Source organism: Otolemur garnettii, unplaced genomic scaffold (genome assembly GCF_000181295.1).
Source record: "Otolemur garnettii isolate 467f Iridium unplaced genomic scaffold, OtoGar3 scaffold00007, whole genome shotgun sequence".
In the NCBI taxonomy this organism is placed as follows: Eukaryota; Metazoa; Chordata; class Mammalia; order Primates; family Galagidae; genus Otolemur; species Otolemur garnettii.
Genome location: NW_003852402.1, coordinates 32,890,598 through 32,916,416, shown reverse-complemented (window position 1 = coordinate 32,916,416; position 25,819 = coordinate 32,890,598). Strand labels below are relative to the sequence as shown.

At 33.9% G+C, this 25,819-nt stretch overlaps 1 protein-coding gene across 2 annotated transcripts in view; it reads right to left on the bottom strand.

Annotated features, from left to right (window-relative positions):
• The window catches only part of MGAT4C (MGAT4 family member C), a 719,505-nt gene that overhangs the window by 8,562 nt on the left and 685,124 nt on the right, over nucleotides 1-25,819 (bottom strand). The window contains exons 1-2 of one of the 2 annotated variants that reach the window (XM_023509368.1): nucleotides 6,978-7,058; nucleotides 2,297-2,449 (exon numbers count right to left, since the gene is read on the bottom strand). In XM_023509368.1, coding sequence (XP_023365136.1) covers nucleotides 2,297-2,443 — 147 coding nt within the window. In that variant the 5' untranslated portion in view covers nucleotides 2,444-2,449; nucleotides 6,978-7,058. Of the gene's footprint in view, nucleotides 1-2,296; nucleotides 2,450-6,977; nucleotides 7,059-25,819 lie in introns of those variants that run through there. The other variant, XM_003783377.3, reaches the window with a different exon arrangement.

Sequence of the window (25,819 nt, the reverse complement as noted above, 5' to 3'; positions counted from 1 at the left end):
CAGAGTGCTAGGATTACAGGCATGTGCCACTACACTTGGCTCTAAATACTTGAAATTAAACATTCGATATTAACTTTTTAAGAAATATCCTAATTGAATATTCCATGAGTTATCATTTTAAATTCTTTTTCTTCACTTTTAATTTTTTACCCATAAATATTTTCATCAGTCTCTCTGCAAGTCTATAAAACATCCTTAAAGTTTGAAATAAACAAATGCAGGATTCCCAAAAAGGTAACTGGAGACTTATTTTAGTATCAGCTGCTTGTATAGTAACATAATGAGGTACATTCTTTATAAGTTTGGAAGAAATTTCTATAAAAATCACAGCACCAAATTCATTTTACCATTCTGTTCTTATGTAACATTAATGAGGGCAGTGCAGGATATTGAATATTTCTTTAAAAATTCTATCCTGAACACCTACAATCTAAACCTTTTCTGTGATAAGATGGAATTCATTCGTCCTGATTTAAGGACATAACAGAATATAAAAGGAAATGAAACTTATATGAAGTAACTTTATTAAATCCTCAAGAACAAGCTTCTTTACACTTCTCAGCCTAAATAAATAATGTAACTTTCACCTGAGTCAGCCTTATTGGCTGCTTTCCAGAGGCATCTGTTTCAACAGCCCGGCTCTCCCTGGATACTTCCTTTCTGTAGCTACTATGCTGGAGTATATTTCTCAGTAGTAAGACAAAGCGTTATAACATTTTCTGGATGGGAACGCAATTCAACGGACTAGCTACAGACTAAATGTATACCCTAGTGGCTACTTTGAAGGTGCTCACAGCCAAGAGGCTAAGCTGATTGGGCATGCAGCGTCTCTTCTACTTAGCTTACCTTGTAATGTTATTTGTCTTTTACACTGAACTTGGCTTCATTTTCTCACTGAAGGGCATATATGTCTCTAATGTATAGGCAGACTCACTAAACTGTTAATATGTCTAGGACTGCAGGGTGCAAATGATTTCTCTAGCAAGAAGAGCAGAATAGAAGGTGTTAAGAAACTCCGGAGACCTTACTACTCTAACTACTCATCTGATTCCTCTGAATTATGAGTATTATCATTCACTAAAATAAGGAAGAGAGAAAAAGAAAGATATACTAATATCTGTGCTTAGAAAATCGCATGCATTTTGACATTTTGGATGCTAGAAAGGAAATAAAGACAGATAAGCTCATAAGAAATGAAATAGGTACAAGTAAAAGGATCAAAACGGAGAAGCATTAAAAAGAAACCGTATTATATTCTAATAGGAAGCTGGGTTTTATGGATATTGAACATTATAGAAGAATAATTTTAGTATTAATGATTAAAAAATGGTTCAAATTTTTATAATATCAAAAATTCAGCGGCAAATCCAATTTAGTTAGAAAATATCAGCTAGTAAGTAGTGAAAATATATTTAATAAAAATTCTGCCATTGAATTTACTTTAAGGGAAGTGTGCTGGCATTTAATAATCATTTGAATACATTTTCCCTAGTTAATATATATTTGAAAATAATATGTTAAAATGAAGAATCTCAGTACCTGGAATAATTAGTAAATTTGCATAGCTATGTGCCGAATACAGTCAGAGAAATATAGTTGGGAAAGTACTCTTAGTAGGAAAGCTACTTCATTAATTCACATTCTGTACATTTAGTAGCTAAGATCAATACAGATCTATGCAAAAATTCATAAAACAGGGCAGTAGTGTTGATTTTTTTCTTTTTATATATACTCTACTACTTCTTACACATTTATAGTGAATCAAAGAGGTTCTATTTCAAAGACATAAAGACTTCTGTTGCAGACAGTGGTTTTGTTGGGTCTTTTGAAAGTGAAAAGTTAAAATTATACTTGAAAGTGTCTAATAAATGCAAATCATTGAGTAAAACACATATCCAACCAATATCATGTGTTTGTTTTATACAATTTGTTTACTTCTATTAGTAAACATAGAATCACGAAATAAATCTTTATTATAAAGTTGAATCATTAATTGAGAGAATCTAGAGTTAATTCATCATATTTAATTCCATCAACAAACCCCAGCTAGAACATATGGGCCTTATTCTATTTTCCTTACATCTCATAAACACAATAAGTTAAAAACAATTACAAAATTCCTTAAATAAAATATTGGAATTTAAATCAAAACGAGTGTATGGTGATAATGTATGGCTATATAAAACATAGAAATATTCAGGTTAATAGCCTTGGACTGAAGTTAGGTTATAGTTGGGCTATTCTAGTTTGACATAAGCCTTATTTTAAAGAAAAACTATCAACCTCTAAGACTTACCAGAACATAACTATCTTCAATGTATAAATTCATAAACAGGAGAAAAATAACAAGAATTCCCAAGAACGACACTGTAGAACGTTTTCGCAGGCATCTCATTTTATCCAATATTTCAAAAATATGTTTCATTTGATGAAATTTAAACATTCTTTCCTGCGAAAAGAGGCAAATTAATTTCTAACATTTGACTTGGGATGCAAATATTTCTTTATGATAGACAACAAAAATCAGGGCATTGTAGAAGCTCACCCTTCCAATACTGAAACCGAATTTTTGTTTTCAATTTAATCCATAAGGTAGGCAGATTAATACATCAATACATGAACATGAGGCCAGTGCAGTGGTTTATACTGATGTGGAATGAAAAGCAAACCTCATGGTTACTGATGAAGAAATGAACTTCGGTAATAATAACGTAAGAAGAAAAAGGGTTTTGACTAAGAAAAGACAAAATGCAAGAGAAAAACAAACATGTCAACCGTCATTAGTGGAATGTAACATTAAGATAACATCCTGTTTCATATTATAGTGTAATTAAAATAGAAGAAAGCAGAAGTATCGGCCAAATAGTGAACTCAGTAGATGGCACTGAAAACAGTTATGGGAACATGGGTGGATTAGAGATATCACAAAAGTAGATAAGATTTGGTGGGGGGCGGTAAGTCCAAACATGTATTTGGGGACTTTTGAGTACAAGTGCTTTGGTTATTTTTCTAATGATTCTTTTTAAATCAATGTGGATCCTGTAGTAGTATAGAAAAAGAAAGGAGCTGATTTCAGGCAGGGAGAAGGGACTCTGAAATTAGGCCATCTTCTTGCTGTGCCCCGAAGCAAAGAAGCTGTCAAGATTCGTAGAGACACAGCTACAGGACACAAAAAATTTGGGAAAATTGATGATCAAAAAATGGCTAGGATTGATACTAAAATACTGAATAAATGGAAATTAACAATAAAATGATGAAGAAAAAAAAAGAGACCTCCACTGGAAGTTATAACTGTGCCTCTTCTGACTTTAAAATTTGCTAATTGGAAGTATTAAAGTATTCACCCGGCATTTCTAGGAGGAACTGTATTTCATCCACAGTTCATGTTGAGTATTTTCAGATACTGAACAACAGACATCACAGGGGACTATACCCAAGAGAAAGGAATCCAAAAAGGTAGGCCTCATGGTTTCTCCAGCTTGCTGCCAGGAGGCAGTTTCAAAAATGCAGGGCAGAGAGCAAATCAAAACAGAACTGAGGTATCTTGCTAATTTGAAGAGTCAGATAAGAGTCTGGGGAGACTGAGATACTGGAATTTGAAGGGAAAAATATTTAAAAGGAGGAATTACACAGAAGAGAGATTTGGAATTCTGCAGAGGGCTTCTTCTAATTTTTGACTTCATATTTTTATGTCATGTAGCTGGAGAAAGAATCTTGAAAAACTAGTAGGTTGGACAGTTCCTGAAATTTACACAGGCTGGTGATAGCTGCCTGTCTCTAGTCAAATTTGTGTGTCTATCAATCACCTGGATTGACCTGGATATTAAGAATATTCATAAGCATATCACCTTAATTTAGGGGCCAGATTAGCTCCTCTGGATCTGTTCTAAAAGCATCAATAGGATCAAATCTTCCCCTATAACTTAGCTCCATGCCATTATAAAGGGCAGTATTCTTTAAAGACATAGGATAATATCTAGTACTTAAAAACATTAAATTCACAATATCTATCACCCAGTAAAAATTACAAGGTATATAAAGGACAATTTGGTTTGTAAATTTGATGAACCAGTCAATGGAAAAAAAATGACCAAGAAGATAGAATTAAAAAGATAGGATATTAAAACTATCATAAATATGTTCCATACGCTCATGGAATAGCAAAACAAAAAATTTAAACATGGAAATAAAAAAAAATATGAAAAAGATAGAAGTGGAATTCCTATAATAAGTGGAAAACTATAATATCTGAAATGCAAATATCCTTGCTGATAGATCAGAAATAATAGGAGAAAAGATGAGCTATTAAAGATATATCACTAGAAATAATATACAACTAAGCATAAAGAGAGGAACAACCATCCAGCCAAACTTTCCTTAATTTCTGACCCACATAAAATGTGAGGTAATAAATGTTTTAAGCCATTAAGTTTCAGAGTGGCTTGTTATGCAACAATAGATAACTGAGATAGCTTTCTAAGGGAAACTCACTTTAATTATAAAGACAAAAATAAAATAAAACATGAAGATAAATCATTAAAATAGTAATGAAAAGAAAACTGGAGTGGATATATTAGCACTATCTAAAATAAACACTTAATAATTGATGAAGGTATCAATTTGTCAAAGGAATCCTAACTATCCTAAATGTGCAGGCATCAAAATAGAGTTTCAAAATGCATGAAGGAAAACTGATGTCAAGTGAAAGAAGAAAGAGATAAAACCAGTATTATACTTATATTTCAGTATTCATCTCTTCTTAATTGAATGAACAGGTAGAAAGAACATCAGTAAATATAGTAAATTAGCAGCACTATAAAATAGGCTAATGTATTTGAGATTTGTGGAACCCTCCACCCAACAATAGCAGAATGCATGTTCTTTTCAAATGCACACAGTATATTCACCAAGACAGACCATATTTTGGACCATAAGATAAGTCTTAATAAATTAAAAAAATGAAATTATAGAAAGTATGCACACTGATAACAATGTAAGTGCACTGGAATTTAATAGCAGGTGGTTTTTAGAATTCCAAAATATTTTGAAAGTAAATAACCTGTGGATCAAAAAAGAAATCGAAAAAAGACATTCAGAAAAAATGTTTGAACTGTATAATATCGAAACACAAGATACCAAGATTTGTTTGATCTGGGTAGGCATGATTAGAAACTAACATGAAATGCTTACAGTAGAAAAAAAGAAATATCTAAAATCAGCTATCTAATTGAGATATCTCTTACCTCAGTTACAATGGCCATTATCAAAAGAAATAATAACAAATGATGGCAAGGATGATGAAAAAGGGAGAAGTCTTATACACTGTTGGTGGAAATTTAAATTAGTATAGCAATTATGGAAAACAGTATGGACATTCCTGAAAAACTTTGAGAAAGAACTACAAATAATCAAACAATGTCATTACTGGACATTTTCCCAAAGGAAATAAAATCACTATGTTGGAAGATACTAGCACTACCGTGTCTACTGCGTCACTACTCATATTAGCCAAGATATGGAATCAACGTAAGTGCCCATCAACACTTAAGCAGCAGTTCTCAAATGAAGTTGAACTAAAAAAGCAGACAATAGAAGAGTGGTTACCAGAGGCTGGGGAGGGAAGGGCATAAAGCAGAGAGGTTGGTTAATGGATGAAAGTTACAGTTAGGCAGGAGGAATCAGTTCTTAGTTTATTACACAATAGAACGACCATAGTAGTATATAGTTCAAGGTATGCAGAAGAGAAGATTTTGAATGCTATCATCACAAATAATTGATAAATATTAAATGTGATGAATTTGCTAATTACTTTGATTTGATGATTAAACAATGTATACATACATTAAAACATCACCTTGTGCCCTGAAAACATATGCAATTATTTGGTGCCGATTATAAATAAAATTTAACGATAAACGAAATTAGAATACAAGGAACAAACTAATCCCAAAGAAAGCTCAAAAAGAACACATTAGTCAAAACATAAGCAGAACCAAAATGATAAAGGTAAAAATGGATATCAAAGAATAGGTAAAAGAAAAATAAAACCACATTCTGGTCCTCTGAAAAAATCAATAAAATCTATATTCCTTCAGCTAGACTGATCAAGAAAAAAAAGAGAAGACTTTAATAATACCAGAATTACGATATGTTCCATCACTCAAGATTCCAAAGAAATTAAACAGAAAATGACACATTTTGAAGAAATATATACCAATGAATTTCACAACTTTGGTAACATGTAGATATTTCTTGAAATGAACAAATTACCAAAGTTCACTAAAGAAATTAACAGAATAACTTATCATTAAGTTTATTTTATCTATTTTCTCAATTTTGAGAGTATATGTCTCCAAAATATATGGTACTTCATCTATTGTTCCCCCACCATCATGCCTAAACCTGGGGTATATCCATCTTAAGTTTTAATCCCAGATTTCAAGTACATTTCTACCAGGTTCATATTTCTCATTTTTACTCTTGTGTTTGCATCATCAAGACACAATACTCAGAGGAGCCTGGATGACTCACAATTTTGTTGATGTTAGAACAATTTGTCATGTTAGTTTAGCTGCATATATGATCCTCTTCAATAGCTTATCAAATTTCTCACCCACCACACAATATCTCACACCACTAAACAATCTCTAGTCACATTGTCCTGCCTTTAGTAAGAATACTTTTAGGTCAGTTTAGCAAAGAATTACCCTACCCTCTTAATGATTTTTAATGCAGTGATTGGCGTCCTTTTCCTTGAGTATACATTCCAACTTGTATTGAGTCCTATCTCTCTTTCCTACTGTAAAACTCTATTGCAGTAGACCCTTAAAGTCCCTTGAATAAAATATTTACCTTACTATCTTTAATTAGTGTCATAAATAATTTTTTTCTTCAACTATTTTTGGTGTTGTAACTTGGGAAAGATCAGATTCATCACTGGCCCCCCAAACTTCTCACCCATGATCTCAAGTGTATACCTTTGAAGCCTCTGTCTTTACTTCTAGTTGATTGATAGGGAATCCATTGGTAGTTTTGACTCCTGCGCCAGCATTCCAGATGACAGTCTGTTGAGCAAAGTAAGGGCAGATTATCAATCTTAAGATTCTGAGTGTATTATACAAGCTGAGTTATAGCCCTAGGTTTGTCTGCAAGTAAGAGATTAGGTTACAGTCTTAGGCTTCTTTATTTGGAAGACACTTGCTGGGCTGGAAGTCTTACCTCCTGACTCTGAGTTGAAATTTACTTCCTGAATTCCTGGGCTGTAAAATGTCCCCTGGCTCTTGGTAAGGCCTCTATGTTCTTTGTAGCTGATCCTGTTTCTCCCACAGTAAGTTCTCAGTCAAGTGAAACTCCCTTCTCAGACCCCTACTAAGCCTATGCTCCACCAACTCTGCCCACTTTTTTTCTTTTCATGAATTTGCTTAGAATAGTTTGGAAATTTGATGGCCTCTTTGGGAAACTGAAGACATCCTCAAATTGGGTCTTCCTTACCTCTCCCGCCCCATTGCTTCTGCTTTTCCTTCCCACTTTTACCGCCTTCCATCTTCCCTTCAGTTAATGGATGAAATTAACTTCCATCCTCCCCTCAGTTTTCTTGAAATCTTTGATAATATGACCCTTCCAACACTTCCATGTCCCATTCATCTTTCTGTTCTTCTAGACTTTTTCCTTCCCACTGCAGCCACTCAGTCACCTGAACTTTGGGCCTCTGTAGCCATCAGGACTGTTAGTGGACTCAGAGACACCAAAAGCAAGCAACTGACTAAGGTTGCAAAGTTAAAAACATTGATTGGAAATAGATTGCACATTTTTTCTATATAAGGCTTTGGAGACATCCAGACAAATGCTTGATGTCTCCTCAGTTTCCCACTTAAAGTGCCATCACAGCCTCCATAAAATCATATATCCCTAAAAAGGAAAATCTCCAAGTTCTACTTTATAAATGTTGGTAAGAAAAGCTCTTGCCTTCATACTGAGAAGGTAACTTTTAACTTGTTCCATCTCTTAGAAACAGGATTTGGATAAAAATGTAAAGTGGGCAAAGAGGAAAGCATGTTGTCTGAGACTTGGCTATAGTTTTAGAATGAAACTTACAAGATCTCTTTGCATCTCTACATATATCAAATGTATATATATATATATATATATAATTTTTTATTTATTTTTCTGAATGGTATTACCAAATTTCTTTATAAAGTTCCTTAAAGGAGTTTTTATTCTGATTGTCTTATAGATAAGTCAGTTCTTATATAAGTAAAGTATTTCTAAAATTCCCAGAAAGACAGAAACAACCCACATGCTTTTCATGTTTACATGACATGGGAATATCTTTGGCAATTCAGAGTAGTTCAGTATTTTTGGTTTAATGAAAACAACTATGTCTTTTCAGGTAACTTAATTCAGCATAATATGAGCATATATTTTTACTCTACTTGGGTTACTAGTCAGATAAGGCGATATCTAGATTTTTTTTTTTATACAAATTGTAAAATTCTGCCTTAGGATAAATGTACAAGTAAAGATGTCCATTACTTCATGTATATCAAACACAACAGTAAAACAAACAAAAAACACCTGTGTTTAACATTTTTGTATTTTTGCTTTTATGATACTTACTAACATACATGCACTATAAAAATTGCAGGGAAATGACCTGAGATGATAGCTAGCTTTTTGTTGTTGTTGTTATATCATGTCTGCTGAAAAACATTTTCTAGTTTCAGTCCACTACAGGTTGCCAGCCAGTTCACCCAGCACCATTTGTTAAATAGGGAACCATTCCCCCAATTAATGCTTTTGATATTTGATAGGCTTACCAAAGATCAAAGATAAGTGTCTGGGTTCATCTCTCGGTTCTCTATTCTGTTCCATATATCTACCTCTCTATTTTTGTGCCCGTACCATGCTGTTTTGATCACTATAGATTTTTAGGATAGCCTGAAGTTTGGTAATGTGATGCCTCCTGATTCGTTTTTATTTCTGAGTAATGTATTGGCTATTTGAGTCTTTTTCTGATTCCATATAAAACTCTATACTTTTTCAAGCTCTTTAAGGTATGACAATGGTGCTTTCAAATGGATTGCATTAAATCTGTAGATCGCTTTATGTAGTATGGACATTTTAACAATGTTGATTCTTCCCAGCCACGGGCATGGTATATTTTTCCATTTGTTAACATCTTTTGCTTTTTCTTTTCTCAGCGTTTCATAGTTCTCTTTACAGAGATCTTTTATGTCCTTTGTTAGGTAAATTCCAGATAGTTCATCTGTTTTAGCAATACTATAAAAGGAATAGAGTCTTTGAGTATATTTTCAGCTTGACTTTGTTGTTATATATAAAAGCTACTGATTTGTAAGTATTGATTTTGTATCCTGAGACCCTGCTGTATTCCTTGATTGCTTCTAGGAGTTTTGTAGTCAGGTCCCTGGGATTTTCCAGATATAAGATCATGTCATCTGTGAAGAGTGAGAGTTTGATCTCCTCTGACCCCATCTGGATACCCTTACTCACCTTCTCTTGCCTGACTGTGATGGCTAAGACTACCATTACTATGTTGAATAGCAGGGGATACAAAGGGCATCCTTGTCTAGTTCCAGATATGAGTGGAAATGTTTTCAATTTTACTCCATTCAATATGATAGTGGCTGTGGGTGTGCTGTAGATGGCCTCTATCAGTTTAAGAAAGACCCATCTAAGGCTGTTTTCTTAAGTGTTCTGATCATGAAAGGATGCTGGATATTGTCAAAAGCTTTTATTTTTTATTTTTTTGCATCAATTGAGAGAATTATATGGGCTTTGTTTTTTATTTCATGTGATGTATTATATTTATAGATTTACGTGTGTGAAGCAGCCTTGTAACTTGGGATAAAGCCTCACCTTTCACCATTAACAACAATTGATTCTCAATGGATAAAATATTTAACCTTAAGATGGGAATCTACATAAAAATAGAAGAGAGTGCAAGAAAGACGTTGAAGAAATTGGACTGGGAGAATTTTTTATGGGGGGGAACCCCCTGGAAATTCAAACAACACCAAAAATATATTACTGGGATCTGATCAAACTAAAAAAACTTTTGTGCAGCCAAGATCACAATAAGTGAAGCAAGCAGATGGCCTTCAGAATGGGAGAATATATTTTCAGGTTACATTTCCAACAAGGGTCTGATAATTAGAATCTACAGAGAAGTCAAACTAATCAATAAGAAAAGAACAAATAACCCCTTTTTCTTGTGAGCAAGAGACTTGAACAGAAGCTTCTCAGAAGAAGATAGGCTATATGGCCTACAAACACATGAAAAAAGGCACATTGTCTTTAATCATCAGAGAAATGTAAATCAAAACAACTCTGAGATATCATCTAACTCCACTAAGATTAGGCCACATCACAAAATCCCAAAACTTCAGATGTTGGCATAGATGAGGAGAGAAGGGAACACTTCTACACTGCTGGTAAGAATGCAAGCTAATATGTCCTTTTTGGAAAGAAGTTTGGAGAATACTCAAGGAACTAAAAGTAGACGTGCAATTCCTCTACTAGGTATATACCCAGATGCTCAAAAATCATTTTACGACAAAGACATTTGCAGCAGAATGTTTATTGCAGCCCAGTAGCCAAGTCATGGAAGCAGCCTCAGTGTCCATGACCCATGAATGGGTTAACAAATTGTGGTATATGTATACCATGGAATAAGATAGAGACTTCACATCTTTTATGTTTACCCGGATGGAGCTGGAACATCTTCTTCTTAGTAAAGTATCTCAAGAATGGAAGAAAAAGTATCCAATGTACTCAATACTATTATGAAACTAATATATCATCACCTACACTTTCATATGAATGATTACACAAAACTATAGACCAGAAAGAAAGAAGAGGAGGGAGGGGTAGAAGAGGGGGGAGGCTGGGAGGACAGAGGGCATTTGATGAGACCTCACCTATTCTACATAATGCAATGGTACATTTTAAAGCTATTAAGAGTAGAGTATAAATGTCTTACCACAACAATTAAGTAAGCTAGGTGTTGGTTACGTTAACAAGTTTGATGTAAACTTTCCACATTGTATATCAAATTATCACACTGTACCACATAAATGCATTAATGTACACTCTTATGATTTAATAAAAAATTTAAAATAAAATAAAAATAAGAAAAACAATTTCCAAGATCATGTTGGTAATCTATAAAGTTAAAGTTTCTCTTTTAGAATTTCAAAATATTAAGGGGCCACAAGTTTTTTTGTTACACTGGTGAGTTGTATAATGCTGAAATCATAGTTTTTATGTGGCTGTCACTGGGCCAAGCTTCTGATTTTTAAAGTTAAAATGCTTGTTCCTGGTGCTTTGCTTACGTACAATACTACATCTTTTGTAAATACAAAGTGAGTAATCACAGTCAAAGGCTTTTGTGACCAAGCAGCAGAATGTTTATTGCAGCCCAGTAGCCAAGTCATGGAAGCAGCCTCAGTGTCCATGAGTAATCACAGTCAAAGGCTTTTGTGACCAAGTAACTTTATATCCTTGAAGTTCTGCAAGGTTGATCCTCTCTGTGGTCTGGACACACCAGGCTGTGAATGGTAGTAGGCACATATTTTACAGAAACCCATCATATTCTTTCCTTACACATGCCAACCTTAAATTGTTGGAATTTCATGTTAAACACAGTAGAATGTTTGACAATCTTCCAGACAACCCAGATAAAATAATCAAGGGATTATATTTGCTTGTAATATGTACGATGGACAGGTGGAAAAAAAAAAAAGATCAAACACAACTGACTAATTACCCTTTCTGAAATGGAATCCAAACTCTTAGATGAACTGCACTCACAAATCAGCTAAATTCACTCAAGGAGGACAATCGCTATTCTAGGAGTCAACACTCATACAGTTTTTGGAAATTTCTACCATAGAAGACAACTGTGATGTTTCTGTGTCATCAAGTTTTGTACCAGGGTTGAAATCACCTTCCCCAGACCAATTTCAGAGACAGAAGATTTTAAATATCCCAACTGAACCACAGAAAGATGTAATGGCCTTCCAAGACTTGGATTTACTTGGTAAATTCCCAGAGGAAGCCAGACCCAAGCTGTGGAAACTAACATTGTGTGTAGACTGCATAGTTCCAGGGGAGGTGGTCCTGACACCAACATTAACAGCCCCAGGCCCAAGGATATCTCCTGGAATAATGGAGAAAATCTCTATGAAAACTCTGTTGGATCTTCCTTTGGAACTCAAAATTGAGTGGCATCAGTCTATATTAGATGTAAGCTGCATAACACAGAAGTGAAAACCAATCTGCATGCTAATTCTTCAAAGGTTAGAGAAGTCTTCAAAGGTTAGAGAAATTTAGAGATTGAACTATTTAGAAGTCCATAAAGCCGAGAAGAGGATATTATGTGGTACAACACAGTTTATTTCTTAAAAAATCTATCTATAAGCTGTTTTGCATGAGGTAACTTTTCTTACACAATTATTTTCCCCCTTATACTTGCTACATTCTGTGTATTAGTTCAAGAATAGTATTGTGCTCCACATTTACCTCACATTAGCTCCCTTCTATTACCAATTCTTTCATTTTAAAAATTATTTTTTAAGACACTAAAATATTGCCTTCTTTCCAAAGATATCTTTGGAGCCTGCTTACAGTCAAAAGTTGTTTTTCACTTTTTTAAAACTGTCATTATTTTATCTAGACTCCTCTTAGTTCTATTAATATATTATGTACCTTGGTATTTTTATATTTGTCTTATTGCCCTATAGATTCAGAGCTTCTTAAATGAAGACTACTTTAAAAATCTTTTTATCCTATCAGCTGAGTATTTAGCAATAACTAATACCTGTTTTGAGTATGTGTGCAGGCGTATGAGTATATGTGCCACTGTATGATGAGTTTGTGTGCATTTTGTTGAACTCTTAGACGTGGAGCTATTGAAAAGTCTACCAGTCCATGAAATTTTATTCTACAGGAAGTACACTTAAAAGCTTCCTTAAATGCTTCCCTGCCATGACCAAGGCCTACAATGTAATCTTTGAGTTTTATGATAGCAAAAACGCAAATGAACATATCAAACCTAACTTTGTCCACAAACAAGGCACCGTAGAGTCCTTTTGACAGATATAATTAGATTGAGGAAAAAACTTATTAGATTTTTACAGAAAAGATTGAATATTTTATAATGGCTATACATTAAAGTCTTTTAGAACATTTAAGAAATGCAACAGAAAGATAATGACACTATAGACTGTTTAGAAGACCAGTAGCAAAACAGGGTAATGAGTTTTTACAAGGAGAGCCTCAAATACGTAATATGATCTAATATCCAAGTCAGACGTGGTGCAGTTTTAGAAGCCAGATAATTTGGGGACAGATTTTTTTTTCATTTTCTAGGCAATCGACTTATCTTCACTACCTAATATATATGCAAGTATAAATAAAGACTCTGTCATTGGAATCCCATTAATATCTATTATTTATGTTTAATCATTGTTCATGGAGGCAGATAAAATGTTAGTTGTACAAACATTATTACATTTCTTCTTGGGAAAACGTGGTGTGGAAATTTGTTTGTTAGTTTTCAACAACTCAAGAAAAATTCTCATTTATGAAAGAATTGATGCTGATGTGAAATGACAAGTGAATTATTACACTGTGGAGCTGTTTGCTTAGATGGAAATGCTTATGAATGTTATTACAAATTCTTCATATTTCTACAATGTTACTTGGACTATATGCAACAAACGACCGAATGTTAATGAGCTCAGTCCTCTCCCTGGATTCTTCAGGGTAAAAGTCACACTTCCTCAATGAAAACTATTCTGTGGCCCTATCAGAAAGTAGAAAAAAAAAAAAAAAGAAATGCAGATTTATATTCATCTAAATGAAGGTGTCTACATTAATCTACCCCAAGGCACTAAACTATAACATGCATTTTATTTAATAGTCTATATTAAAAGCCACAGTTAGAATTCCAGCATTTTATGGGATGCATGGGCTTGTATGCATGGGCTTGTATGCCACACTTAACCTCACATCTGGGAAAACATGAAAAACATGGTGCAGTCAAGTGTTCATCTGTCTGACATGTGCCACTGTGGGTATCTGACTTGCTTGGCTTGCTTTTTTTAATGCTTGCCCAATTTGTTTTTCTTTTTTGCTTTGTGGAAGGCTGCACAAGCCCTCAGGGCAGTATTGAATACTTTCTGATGAACAGAAAGAAGGCTGCTGACATGGCAAAAGCTTCAGAAAGCTATAAACATGGAAAGGTTTTCCAAAATGTTATTATCTTTACATTTTGTACCAGTCTCAGATATCGATGACAGCAAATGTAATTGTTTTTGAATTTGAGAATTATTTTTTTACCGTCCCAAGTTGTATGTCCATTTGTAGTATAGGTGGTAACAAAAAGTAGCATTATGAAGGCTAGACTATCATGTGGGGTTCACAATGATGCCCAGCAGGATTTATTTTCTGGTTCATTTTAAACATCATATGGATGGAAAATGTGTAGGATTGACAAGAGAGATGTTTTCTGCCACTGGCTATACAAATAGTAAAACTTGAGGTGAGGATTAGGGAGAAACAACAGCTCTCCAATATTGAACCTAACTAAGACAAGAAATATGGCACCTTATTTACTTTCATTTTAGAATATTATTCTTTTGTATATTTCTAGATTTTATTTTAGTGAGCTGATAAAGGCCTAACTAGGGTGGAACCAGTGATAATAAACATTGAACTAACAACATTAGAAAGAGTGTAATTTGCATCCTAGATTGTACAAAGAACTTATCAGAGAAACAAAAAAATTAGGTGTTTCCATGTCAAGTTAAAATGTGATTAAAGTAATAATATTGATATTGATAATATTGTTTAATATTATTATAATAGTAATATTGACTAGTATTATTATTATAATAACATTAATATTGATAATGAAGGGGGTGGAGAAAGGTTATGGCCAAGTAACAGCTTCTTTGCAATGGGGTCTGGTAAGATTGGAGAGAGAACACTCCAGGCACCTCTGGCTTTTGGGATTTTCCCAGAAACATCCTCTTTGGGACACAGGGAGGTAACTAGAGACTTTTGGACACCAGAAAGCAGTAAAGAAGTTGCAAGTGGTTGTGTTGCTTCTGAGGCCATCGTGGTTGCTGGGTGTGTAGAGACAATAGCAGCGAGGTTGCAGTCAGGGAAGGCCTTCCCTGAAGGTTGTTTTGGGTTTTTTTCACTTGGGTACTTGGTTGAATTACCTTAGGAGACCTTTGGCAAGACTGTGGGTGACTTTAAGTGTTGTTCAGAGTCTGGGACTTAACTGTTGCCTGGCAAGGAGCTATAATTGTTTGGCTGTGGGCAGTGTGCAGTCATTATGGGAGAACTGCCTTGCAGGCTCCGCCCTCAGGGTCACAGAGTGAGGCCTGGGCTGGGAGACCTTGGGTGAGTGATTTAATGACTGTGAACAGGGCCCAAAGGTCCGGACTGAGACAAAGAGAAGAGTAGAACTTTCAGTGTTTGGCAGTAGGAAAGCTCCCTTGCAGCTTTGGACCTCAGGGGCATAGACTGAGACTGGTTTTGGGCATTCCTTATAAGCAGGAAGCCACTTCAAGAGAGATCCCACCAACACATGCTTTCCTGGGAAATCCTCTGCTCAGCCAAGGTTAAGTGTTTAATGTGTCTTTTAAGTGAGCTGAGGAGAGATTCAGGCTCTCAACCCTGTGGGGTTTGAGGGCAAAGAAGTCAGCCTCAAGTCTCCATATTATACAGCTAAATCACCATTTTGATTACCTGAGAAGATCACCTGTTGCCCAGAAAATATTCAGCAAAATATATATACTGCTTTGTTTTTGTTTTCCTTTTTTTTATTTCAACTTTTCCCCCTAGATTTTTCTTTTTTTCTTTTCTTTCTTCATTTTTCTAATGTAGATATAATTTTCCATTGTTGCCTTCTTTAATAATAAGAACTTCATTTTTGATAGTTTTTATGCTCCTATTGTTTGGTTTCACCCCCAATTTTATCCTGTAAGGTTTTTCATTTGTTTGTTCTGGTTTGATTTATAGTATTTTTGTTTTTCCTTTCTATTTGGTGGAGGTGGGGTACTGTGTCTGCTAAGGCTGGCAAAGAGCTGCTGATTTCAAGGGAACCACCCAACCCAGCACCCCCAGAGGTTGGGAGTTTCTAAGGGGTAGGTCAATGTACTCTACTGTGTACCATTATTACTTCTGTCTCCCTCTTTCTGTGCCTCTCTTCTTTTTGTCAATCTTCCCTTTTACTCACCCCCCTCTCCTTTCTTTTTTCTTAAAAAAATTTTTTTTCCCTTCTTGCTCTTCAATCTTCTCAACCTTTTATTCCTGTATGAAAAGGTCTGATCAAAACCTTAGGTCAGAGTCATGGTCATAAAAAGAGCAAGAGGAAGTGAAAGGAAAATTATGGCAAGGGAACAGATAAAAGAAAACACTCATGGGGAATAATTAGCACAAAAATCCTGGCAACATGAAAAACCAGTCCAGAGCAAACTCCCCAAGGGACCATGAGGTGGTTTCTGCAAAGTATTCCACTTATAATGTAAGAAATGAAAGAGGGGGAATTTAAAATATAGATGAGAATAATGAAGGAAATTGCTGATAAAGTGGAAAATAACCAAAAGGATGTCCAAAAACAGAATCAAATAAGAGATGAATGATATGAAGTATATAGGAAGGATAAAGCAGAGCTGAAGGAATTGAAGCAGTCAATTATAGAACTTAAAGATGCAGTAGAAAGTATCAATAACAGATTAGGCCATGCAGAAGAATCTCAGAGGTAGAGGACAAAGCTCTTGAGATAACTCAGATAGTAAAAGAGGCAGAGAAAAAGGGAGAGAAAGCAGAATATTCACTGACAGAATAATGGGACTTGAAACATTCAAACATCCAAGTTATAGGTATCCCAGAAAGGAAGAAGAATTCCCCAGAGGAATGGAAGCCATAGTAGAGAATATTGTAAATGAAAATATCTCAAATATCACCAAAGATTCTGACACACTTCTTTCAGAGGGATAGACCATAGGTTGCCTCAACTCAAATAGAGCTTTTCTGAGACAAATTGTGATGAACTTGTCCAAAGCCAACACAAAAGAAAACATTTTGAAAGCTTCCAGGAGTAAGCACCAATTGACCTACAGGGGTAAATCCATCAGGATGACTGCAGACTTCTCTAATGAAACTTTTCATGCCAGATGACTGTGGTCATCTACCTTTAATCTACTTAAACAAAACACTCTCCAGCCCAGAATTCTATATCCTGCTAAGCTAAGCTTTTAAATTAATGGAGAAATAAAACTTCTACTGATATGTAAACATTGAGAAAATTTGCCACAACACGACTAGCTCTACAAGAAATACTTCAACCCATTCAATACTTTCACCTACATAAGGGACCACCAGCAAAGTAAGCACCCAGAAATTAAAGGACAGAACCTAGCTTTCACAATGATGCAAAAAACAAAACTAAGCAATGGACTTTAACAAAATAAAAAGAATAGAATGCTACCCACACTTATTATTTCAATAAATGTTAATGGCTTGAACTCCCTCCTAAAGAGGCATAGACTGGCTGATTGGATAAAAAAAAACACAAGCCATCCATTTGCTGTCTTTAGAAAACACACCTAGCCTCAATAGACAAATTAAAACTCAGAGTTAAGGGTTGGAAGACAATTTTTCAAGCAAACAGAATTCAGAAGAAAAGAGGGAGTGTAATCTTATTTTCAGATACAAGTGGATTTAAAACAACTAAAATCAAAAAAGACAAAGTTGAACACTTCATATTGGTCAAGGGAAAAATACAACAAGAAGACATTTTGATTCTAAATATTTATGTGTGAAACTTAAATGCTCCCAGATTCTTGAAATAGACCTTAATTAGACTGAGTAATATGATATAACACCATAATAACAGTGGACTGTAATACTCCTTTTATAGAACTGGACAGATCCCCTTAACAGGAATTAAACAAAGATATAAGGGATTTAAATGAGACCTTAGGACAACTGTGCTTGATAGACGTATATAGAATACTCCATCCCAAAGATAAAGAATATACATTCTTCTGATAGGCCCATGAAACATTCTCCAAAATTGATCATATCCTAGGACACAAAAGAAACCTCACCAGAATCAAAAGAATTGAAATTTTACTTTGTATCTTTTCAGGCCACAAGGCATTAAAGGTGGAACTCAACTGCAACAAAAACATTCCACCCCACACAAAGTCATGGAAATTTAACAACTTTATGCTAAATGGCAGTTGAGTGCAGGAAGAAATAAAAGAGGAAATCATTAACTTCCTTGAGCACAACAACAATGAAGATACAAGCTACCAAAACCTGTGGGATACAACAAAAGCAGTCCTGAGAGGAAAACTGATCACTTTAGATGCCTACATCTGGAAAGCAGAAAGAGAGTGTATCAACAAACTCACAAGCCATCTTATGGAATTGGAAAAAGAAGAACAATCTAAGCTTAAACCCAGCAAAAGAAAAGAAATATCCAAAATTAAGTCAGAGATTAATGAAATTGAAAACAAAAGAAACATTCAGAAAAATCAGTGAAACAAAGAATTGGTTTTTTGAAAAAAATAAAATAGATAAACAAATGATAAGAGGGAAATAATAACTGATGCCACAGAGATAAGGAGATTATCTCTGAATACAAGAAAATCTATGTCAAGAAATTTGACAATGTGAAGGGAATGGATCAAAATTTGGAATCACACCCTGTCCCTAGACTCCATGAAGAAATAGAGCTCTTGAACAGACCAATTTCAAGCACTGAGATCAAAGAAACAGTAAAAAATCTTCCGACATAACAATGCCCTGATATGGATGACTTCACACCAGAATTCTATCAAACCTTCAAAGAAGAGCTTATTCCCATGCTGTAGAAAATATTCCAAAAAATTGAAGAGGAAAACATCACCTTGATACCAAAACCAGGACAAGAACCAACTAAAAAGGAGAACTTCAAACCAATTTCACTAATGAATGCAAAAATTCTCAACAAAATCCTAGCCAATAGATTACAGCTCATCATCAAAAAAGTAGGTTTCACCCTAGGGATGCAAGGCTGGTTTAACATACACAAGTCCATAAACATTATTCACCATATCTGAAGAAGCAAAAACAAAAGGCCATATAATCTTCTCAACAGACACAGAAAAAGCATTCGATAAAATCCAGCATCCTTCTCTATTTAGCACACTGAAGAGAGAGAGGCATAGGTGGCACATTTCTTAAACTGATTGAAGGTATCTATGACAAAGCCATAGCCAATATTTTACTGAATGGAGTAAAACTGAAAGCTGTTCCTCTTAGAACTAGAAGGAAGAACGGGAAGATAAGGTTGTCTTCTATTGCCAGTACTATTCAACATAGTGCTGAAAGTTTTAGCCAATATAATCAGGCAAAAGAAAGAAATAAAGGGCATCCAGATGGGAGCAGAGGCGGTCACACTCTCCCTCTTTGCTGACGATATGATCTTATACTTAGAGAACCCCAAAGACTCAACCACAGGACTCCTAGAGGTCATCAAAAAATATAATTATGTCTCAGGATATAAAAACAATGTCCACAATTTAGTAGCCTCCATATATGCCAATAACTGCCAAGATGAGAAGCTAATGAAGGACACAACCCCCTTCACCATAGCTTCAAAGAAAATGAAATATCTAGGAATATACCTAACAAAGGAGGTGAACGACCTCTATAAAGAAAATTATGAAACTCTAAGAAGGGGAATAGCAAAGGATATTAACAAATGGAGGAATATATCATGCTTATGGCTGGGAAGAATCAACATTGTTAAAATGTTTATACTTCCCAAAGCAATTTACAGATTCATTGCCATCCCTAGCCAAATACCAGCATCGTACTCTCAAAACTTGGAAAAAATAATTCTTTGTTTTGTATGGAACTAGAAAAAAACCTATATAGATAATGCAGTTCTTATTAATAAAAACAAAGCTGGGGGCATCAGCCTACCAGACTTTAGGCTGTACTACAAGGCCATAGTGGTCAAAACAGCATAGTACTGGCACAAAAATAGAGACAGAGACATTTGGAACCCAATAGAAAACCAGGAAATGAAACTAACATATTATAGCCACCTAATGTTCTATGAACCACACAAGACCATACACTGGGGGAAAGACTCCCTATTCAATAAATGGTGCTGGGAGAACTGGATATCCACATGTAAAAGACTGAAACTGGACCCGCAGGATTCTGCACTCACAAAAATTGATTCAAGGTGGATAAAAGACCTAAATTTAAGGCATGGAATGATAAAAATCATCAAAGAAAGTGTTGGAAAAACACTTAAAGATATCAGCCTGGGGGAGGACTTGATGAAGAAGACTTCCATGGTGATTGCAACAACAAGAAAAATAAACAAATGGGACTTAATTAAACTGAAAAGCTTTAGTACAGCTAAGGAGGCAACAACCAAAACAAGTAGATGACCTACACGATGGGCAAGGATATTTGCATATTTTGAATCAGACAAAAGCTTGGTAACTAGGATCTATAGAAAACTCAAATTAATCCACATGAAAAAAGCCAACGATCTCATATATCAATGGGAAAGAGAGATGAATAGAACCTTCTCTAAAGAAGACAGAGGAATGGTTAACAAACATATGAAAAGATGCTCATCATCCCTAATTAGAGACATGCAAATCAAACCCACCCTGAGATACCATCTAACCCCAGCAAGAATGGTCCCCATTACAAAATCTCAAAACTGCAGATTCTGGTGTGGATGTGGAGAGAAGGGAGCACTTTTACACTGCTGGTGGAACTGCAAACTAATACAACCCTTTTGGAAGGAAATATTGAGAACCCTGAAATAACTCAAGCTACACCTTCCATTTGATTCTACAATCCTATTACTGGGCAACTACTCAGAAGGAAAAAAATCCTTTTATCATAAGGACACTTGCACTAGACTATTTATCACAGCTCAATTTACAATCACCAAAGTGTAGAAATAGCCTAAACACCCATCAATGCAGGGATGGATTAACAAGCTGTGGTATATATATATACCATGGAATACTATTCAGCCATTAAAAAAGATGGAGACTTTACATCTTTTGTATTCACCTGCATGAAAGTGGAACATATTATTTGCAGTAAAGCATCACAAGAATGGAGAAGCAAGAATCCCATGTACTCAATTCCGATATGAGGTCAATTAATGATCTAGTACACAGTGGGGGGTGGGGGAAGGAGAGAACAGAGGGAGGGAAGGGGGGGTCATGGTGCATGACACACTTTTGGGGGGTGGGAAACAATTGTAAGAGGGACTCTACCTAACAAACACAATCATTGTAAACTGGTTCTTCATACACTCAATGAATCCCCAACAGTAAAAAAAAAAAAAAAAAATATTTTGATAATGAAGAACATTAGCAATCATGTTTTTACCATTAATATGAAGCTATAATAATACCTAAGGTGATTGTTTTTCTTTAAAGGGGTGGCATAAGCATTTAAGTACAATTAGTATAAAAGGCAATACTATATTATCTCAGTAATATTGCCACATATTTTTGTATGATGATACATCAGTCACATGTTTTTGTATGATAATATATCAGGTCAACTAACTAGAATTCTTTTTTTTTTTTTTTTTTTTAACTAACTTGAATTCTATAGTAGAAAATAACAAATATTAAAAGCTATAATGAATGGATAAATATATTTTTATACTTAAATTATATATTCAGAATACTAATGGTTTTTACCTTTATGTAAGCATTGCTTACTTCAAGCTTGTTATTAAATTCTAAAAACAATAAATAAATTGTTATCATTTTTTATTACTTCATTCAAACATATATTGACTTTATACTAGGTTCCAGGTGCCTGTGCTATGCACAATGACTGCAATTTTATACACAGTATAACTAGAACAGAAAAAATAACAGAGAAAAATACAATAAAAACACAAGTTATGGTAGAAATACTTTCCTGGTAGTGGTTATGTTATCAAAATTTTTAAGAAATATTTTAAAGTGATTAATTTGCAGTGCTCTAGATGCTAAATATTGCTTTAGTTATTTCAGCATTTACTAAAGCTCCACTATGCATAGGGCAGTGCCCTAGAAACAAAAAATGAATACATTCATGTTCATGCACTAATGTCTAGTGCAAGTTAAATAAATAGAAGGTAAATATGCCAAACAGTAGAGCCAAAAAGTGTTACGGGTATTGAGTTAGAAACGTGCACAAGTTACAGCAGAAACACAAAACACAGAAATGAGAGAATTGTCTCCTCTCTTTGGGAGTCATTGTCTTTGTAGAACATTACATAGAGAAGGTGATGGCAGACTAGGAGTGGATAAGAGTGGGAAGGATGCCAATGCAATGGTACCATGTAGACAGGAGCATGAGGAATGCTACATTTCTGTTTTATGAAGTTGATGCGTTTTCATACACACTTACCACCATCCAGACAGAAACAGTACAAAGTAATGTAATACAATTATAGTGACAAACAAAACAAATGCCATACTTTCACCCTTATATTTTGTAATCATTTTATTACATGGAGGGAGTAATAAAAATATTGAAACCTTTGAAGGGAAATGTTATTGTTCCCTAACAAAAATTCTTTTTATTTTGCATGGATAAAATAAATTATTTTATTCTGATATACTAAGTTTGGGAAATAAAGTAAATGTTTATTTTTTTGTTAAGGGTCTTATGAAATTCTTCCATAATTATTACTCCAAATTCAGGAAAGCAATGGAGCTTAGGTATTTTCATGTTGATTTTGAAGTCAAGAGGTAAAGCTGAGCTGGAGTTTGTATTAAGTCCTACAAATCTGAATTCTTTTCTGTAACTTCAAATTTTTGTATTCAAGAAATATGTTTATAAAACTGATTTCAAAATTCAAACACAATACATTTTCCACTGATTGTAGCCACTTGAATAAGTCACTAGGTTTCTTCCATTCACAGACTTTCTAACACTGGCTATAACATTCACTGAATTTGAAGTTTACAATTGCCAATTTTGATGCTTATTTATTCAAGCCAACAGTTAGAGTTGAGGTAGATAACCTAAAGGGCATTTGTATGTTAAAAATCTTGAGAAATATTTTTTCTGTGTCTTTGAAATTTTTTTATTAAATCATAGCTGTGTACATTAATACTATCATGAGGTACAGTGTGTTGTTTCTATACATAGTTTGAAATACTTTCATCCAACTAGCCTTTATGTCATTTTATTAGTTATTGGGTTAAGACATTTATATTCTACATTTAGAAAGACTCACATGTACCCCCATAGGATAAACCATAGATTACTGTATGAGCATGTATAATGTACTAATAAAGCACCTTCACATATTATCTTGTCTCTAAGACCTATATGCAGTTTTAAGTGTATGCAGTTTTAAGTGTAAAAATGGGTAAAGTATTAAATAGCTATCATGCTATAATAATAGTAATAAAAATATTAAAAAGCTATCATGCTACAATAATAGTATTAGAATGTATTTGATGTAATTATGGATATTTGTTATACTTTCTTCTTTCTAAGCTTTTCTATTCTCTAGTTTAAAAAAATGCTTAAAATGTACATAGTATTTAGCAATTACCTAAGTATAGAAAAGTAAAATTCTGCATATACTGTTTCATCAAAATTAGGCAAAAACATGAGGCAAAAATACTTGGAAAGATCTATTTCTAAAGGTAATAATTGATTATAGTTATTGATGGGCCTAACGCTATTTAAATTTTCTTTTCCCTTTTCATATTTTGGAATATTATCATCATATTGTAATTTTATAGAAGATGCCATTTTCATGTATACAAAGACTCAAAACTGTACTATGATATCCGAATAGGCAACTTGGGGGCCATAGAATTGTATATCATAGAGCATGAATAAGATATAATTGCAGGTTGACTAGAGGTGGTAATTCAGATATAAGAAGGAAAATGTCATTAACCATAACCTACTCCTGGTGAAATTGAAACAGTCATTTCCATAATTAAATGGTCAAATGGGAATCCATAAGTATGTGTGGCCTGGAGATATTTATAGCAATGATATAATTTACATTTAAAAAATACATTTTAATGTCTGAATCTTATTTATCAAATTAAAAAATATCTGATACATAAATTTACATTTTTAATTATCAGACTCTTAAGCTTATTATTAATTGTAGTTACATTGAAAGCTCTCTGACAAAGTTGAATCATTGGTTAATCTCATGTGGAACCAGAATCAAAACTTTGTCTTTTCTTCCTGGTACAGATTTCTTAAAATAGATTATCAGGTAGTATTTATAAAGAAGTAAATGAACTTTCAAATAGACATACTAACCTAGATTACCAAGTCCTTAAACATAATTTTTATCCCAAACTTTCAGTCTCTCTTCTCTTTCATTCCCCCCGATATAGATTACTTTATTGATTAGGAAGTTAGGGCCTTGAGTACATAATGAAAGTCTGTAATGAAAACCCATTCTTGAAAGAAATTAATAATTTCAACAGTGAAAATCAATGTTTCTATGTTCAATGTTGTAATCTATTTTGCGTTATTTCCCATGTGTAAATGAAACATCACTGATTCATGACATTATGTAGACAATCAATTAAAATGAAAGAGTTATATAAAAAGCATTTTTCCAAAGCTAACATTTAAGTCTCATACTAAAATACGTACATTTCTATATTCAATAGCTAGAGATATCATTAGAGACTTAAACAGTTTGCAAATTTATCCATTGCTAAGAAATTGATAGAACAATATTTCCATATTTTGTTTAATGTATTATGTAATTTATGAAAAAACAGACTATTAATAAGAGCTAAGAAAAAGCTCTGGATTCTAAAGTTTAGAGGGAACTTAAAGGTAGTCACTGTCCTATCAGTCATTGTCCTATCTACATGCATTATCAATTTTAATCCTCCTATGATTCTAATAAGTATGTATTATCTTATCTATTTTTTTCCTCAAGGAAAAACAATGAGGCTTTAGGGTATGTTTTATGAACTTGTCTAGGATCTTTTCACTATTGGGGTTAAAACCAAAGGGGTATGTGACTTTATGGATAGTAGTCTTAGACCTTCTGGTCTGATGTCTTTCTTCTGATAGTGAAACTAATTTGTTATCATCTTAATGCTTGAGTTTCCTGATACACACATACACACATACATATTTTTACCCTACCAAATTCTTCTATACTAGTCAATGTACAAGGATGAATTTGGAAGACTACTATTTATAAACTGTAGATACATTCTATAATTGTGATGGCATATTTAGGTCACTAGTCCTGAATTCTTATCTTTTTTCTAACATTAAACTGAAATCAAATGCTTTATTAAACAAAGGAAGTGAAAGGTTGCATTCATAATGAGTAGAATCGAAAATAAGAATAATTTTACATTTATTTTTTAATTGCACAGCATTTAAAAATGAAAGCAGTTAAATATCTTCCTCCACTCCCCAATACATGGAGCTCCTACTGCTGTTACCTGTTTCTGTCTTAGTTGCTCAAGACCTTTTCTATACACTCTCTACAAACATACTTATTTTGAAATAACACACGAAAATTCAATCATATTATGGGTATTTTTCTGCATTTGTCTTAATACACATATTAAGTATGAAATTTCTAATTTCCTTAAGTACTATGTTTGACATCTGATCCCGCTCACATTTCACATTAACACTTTTTTTAATTATGTTTTCATGATTAAGGTACATCTTCATTATTTCAAACACATGTTGTGGCTTGTGATTATCTTGCACTTTTTTTTTTTTT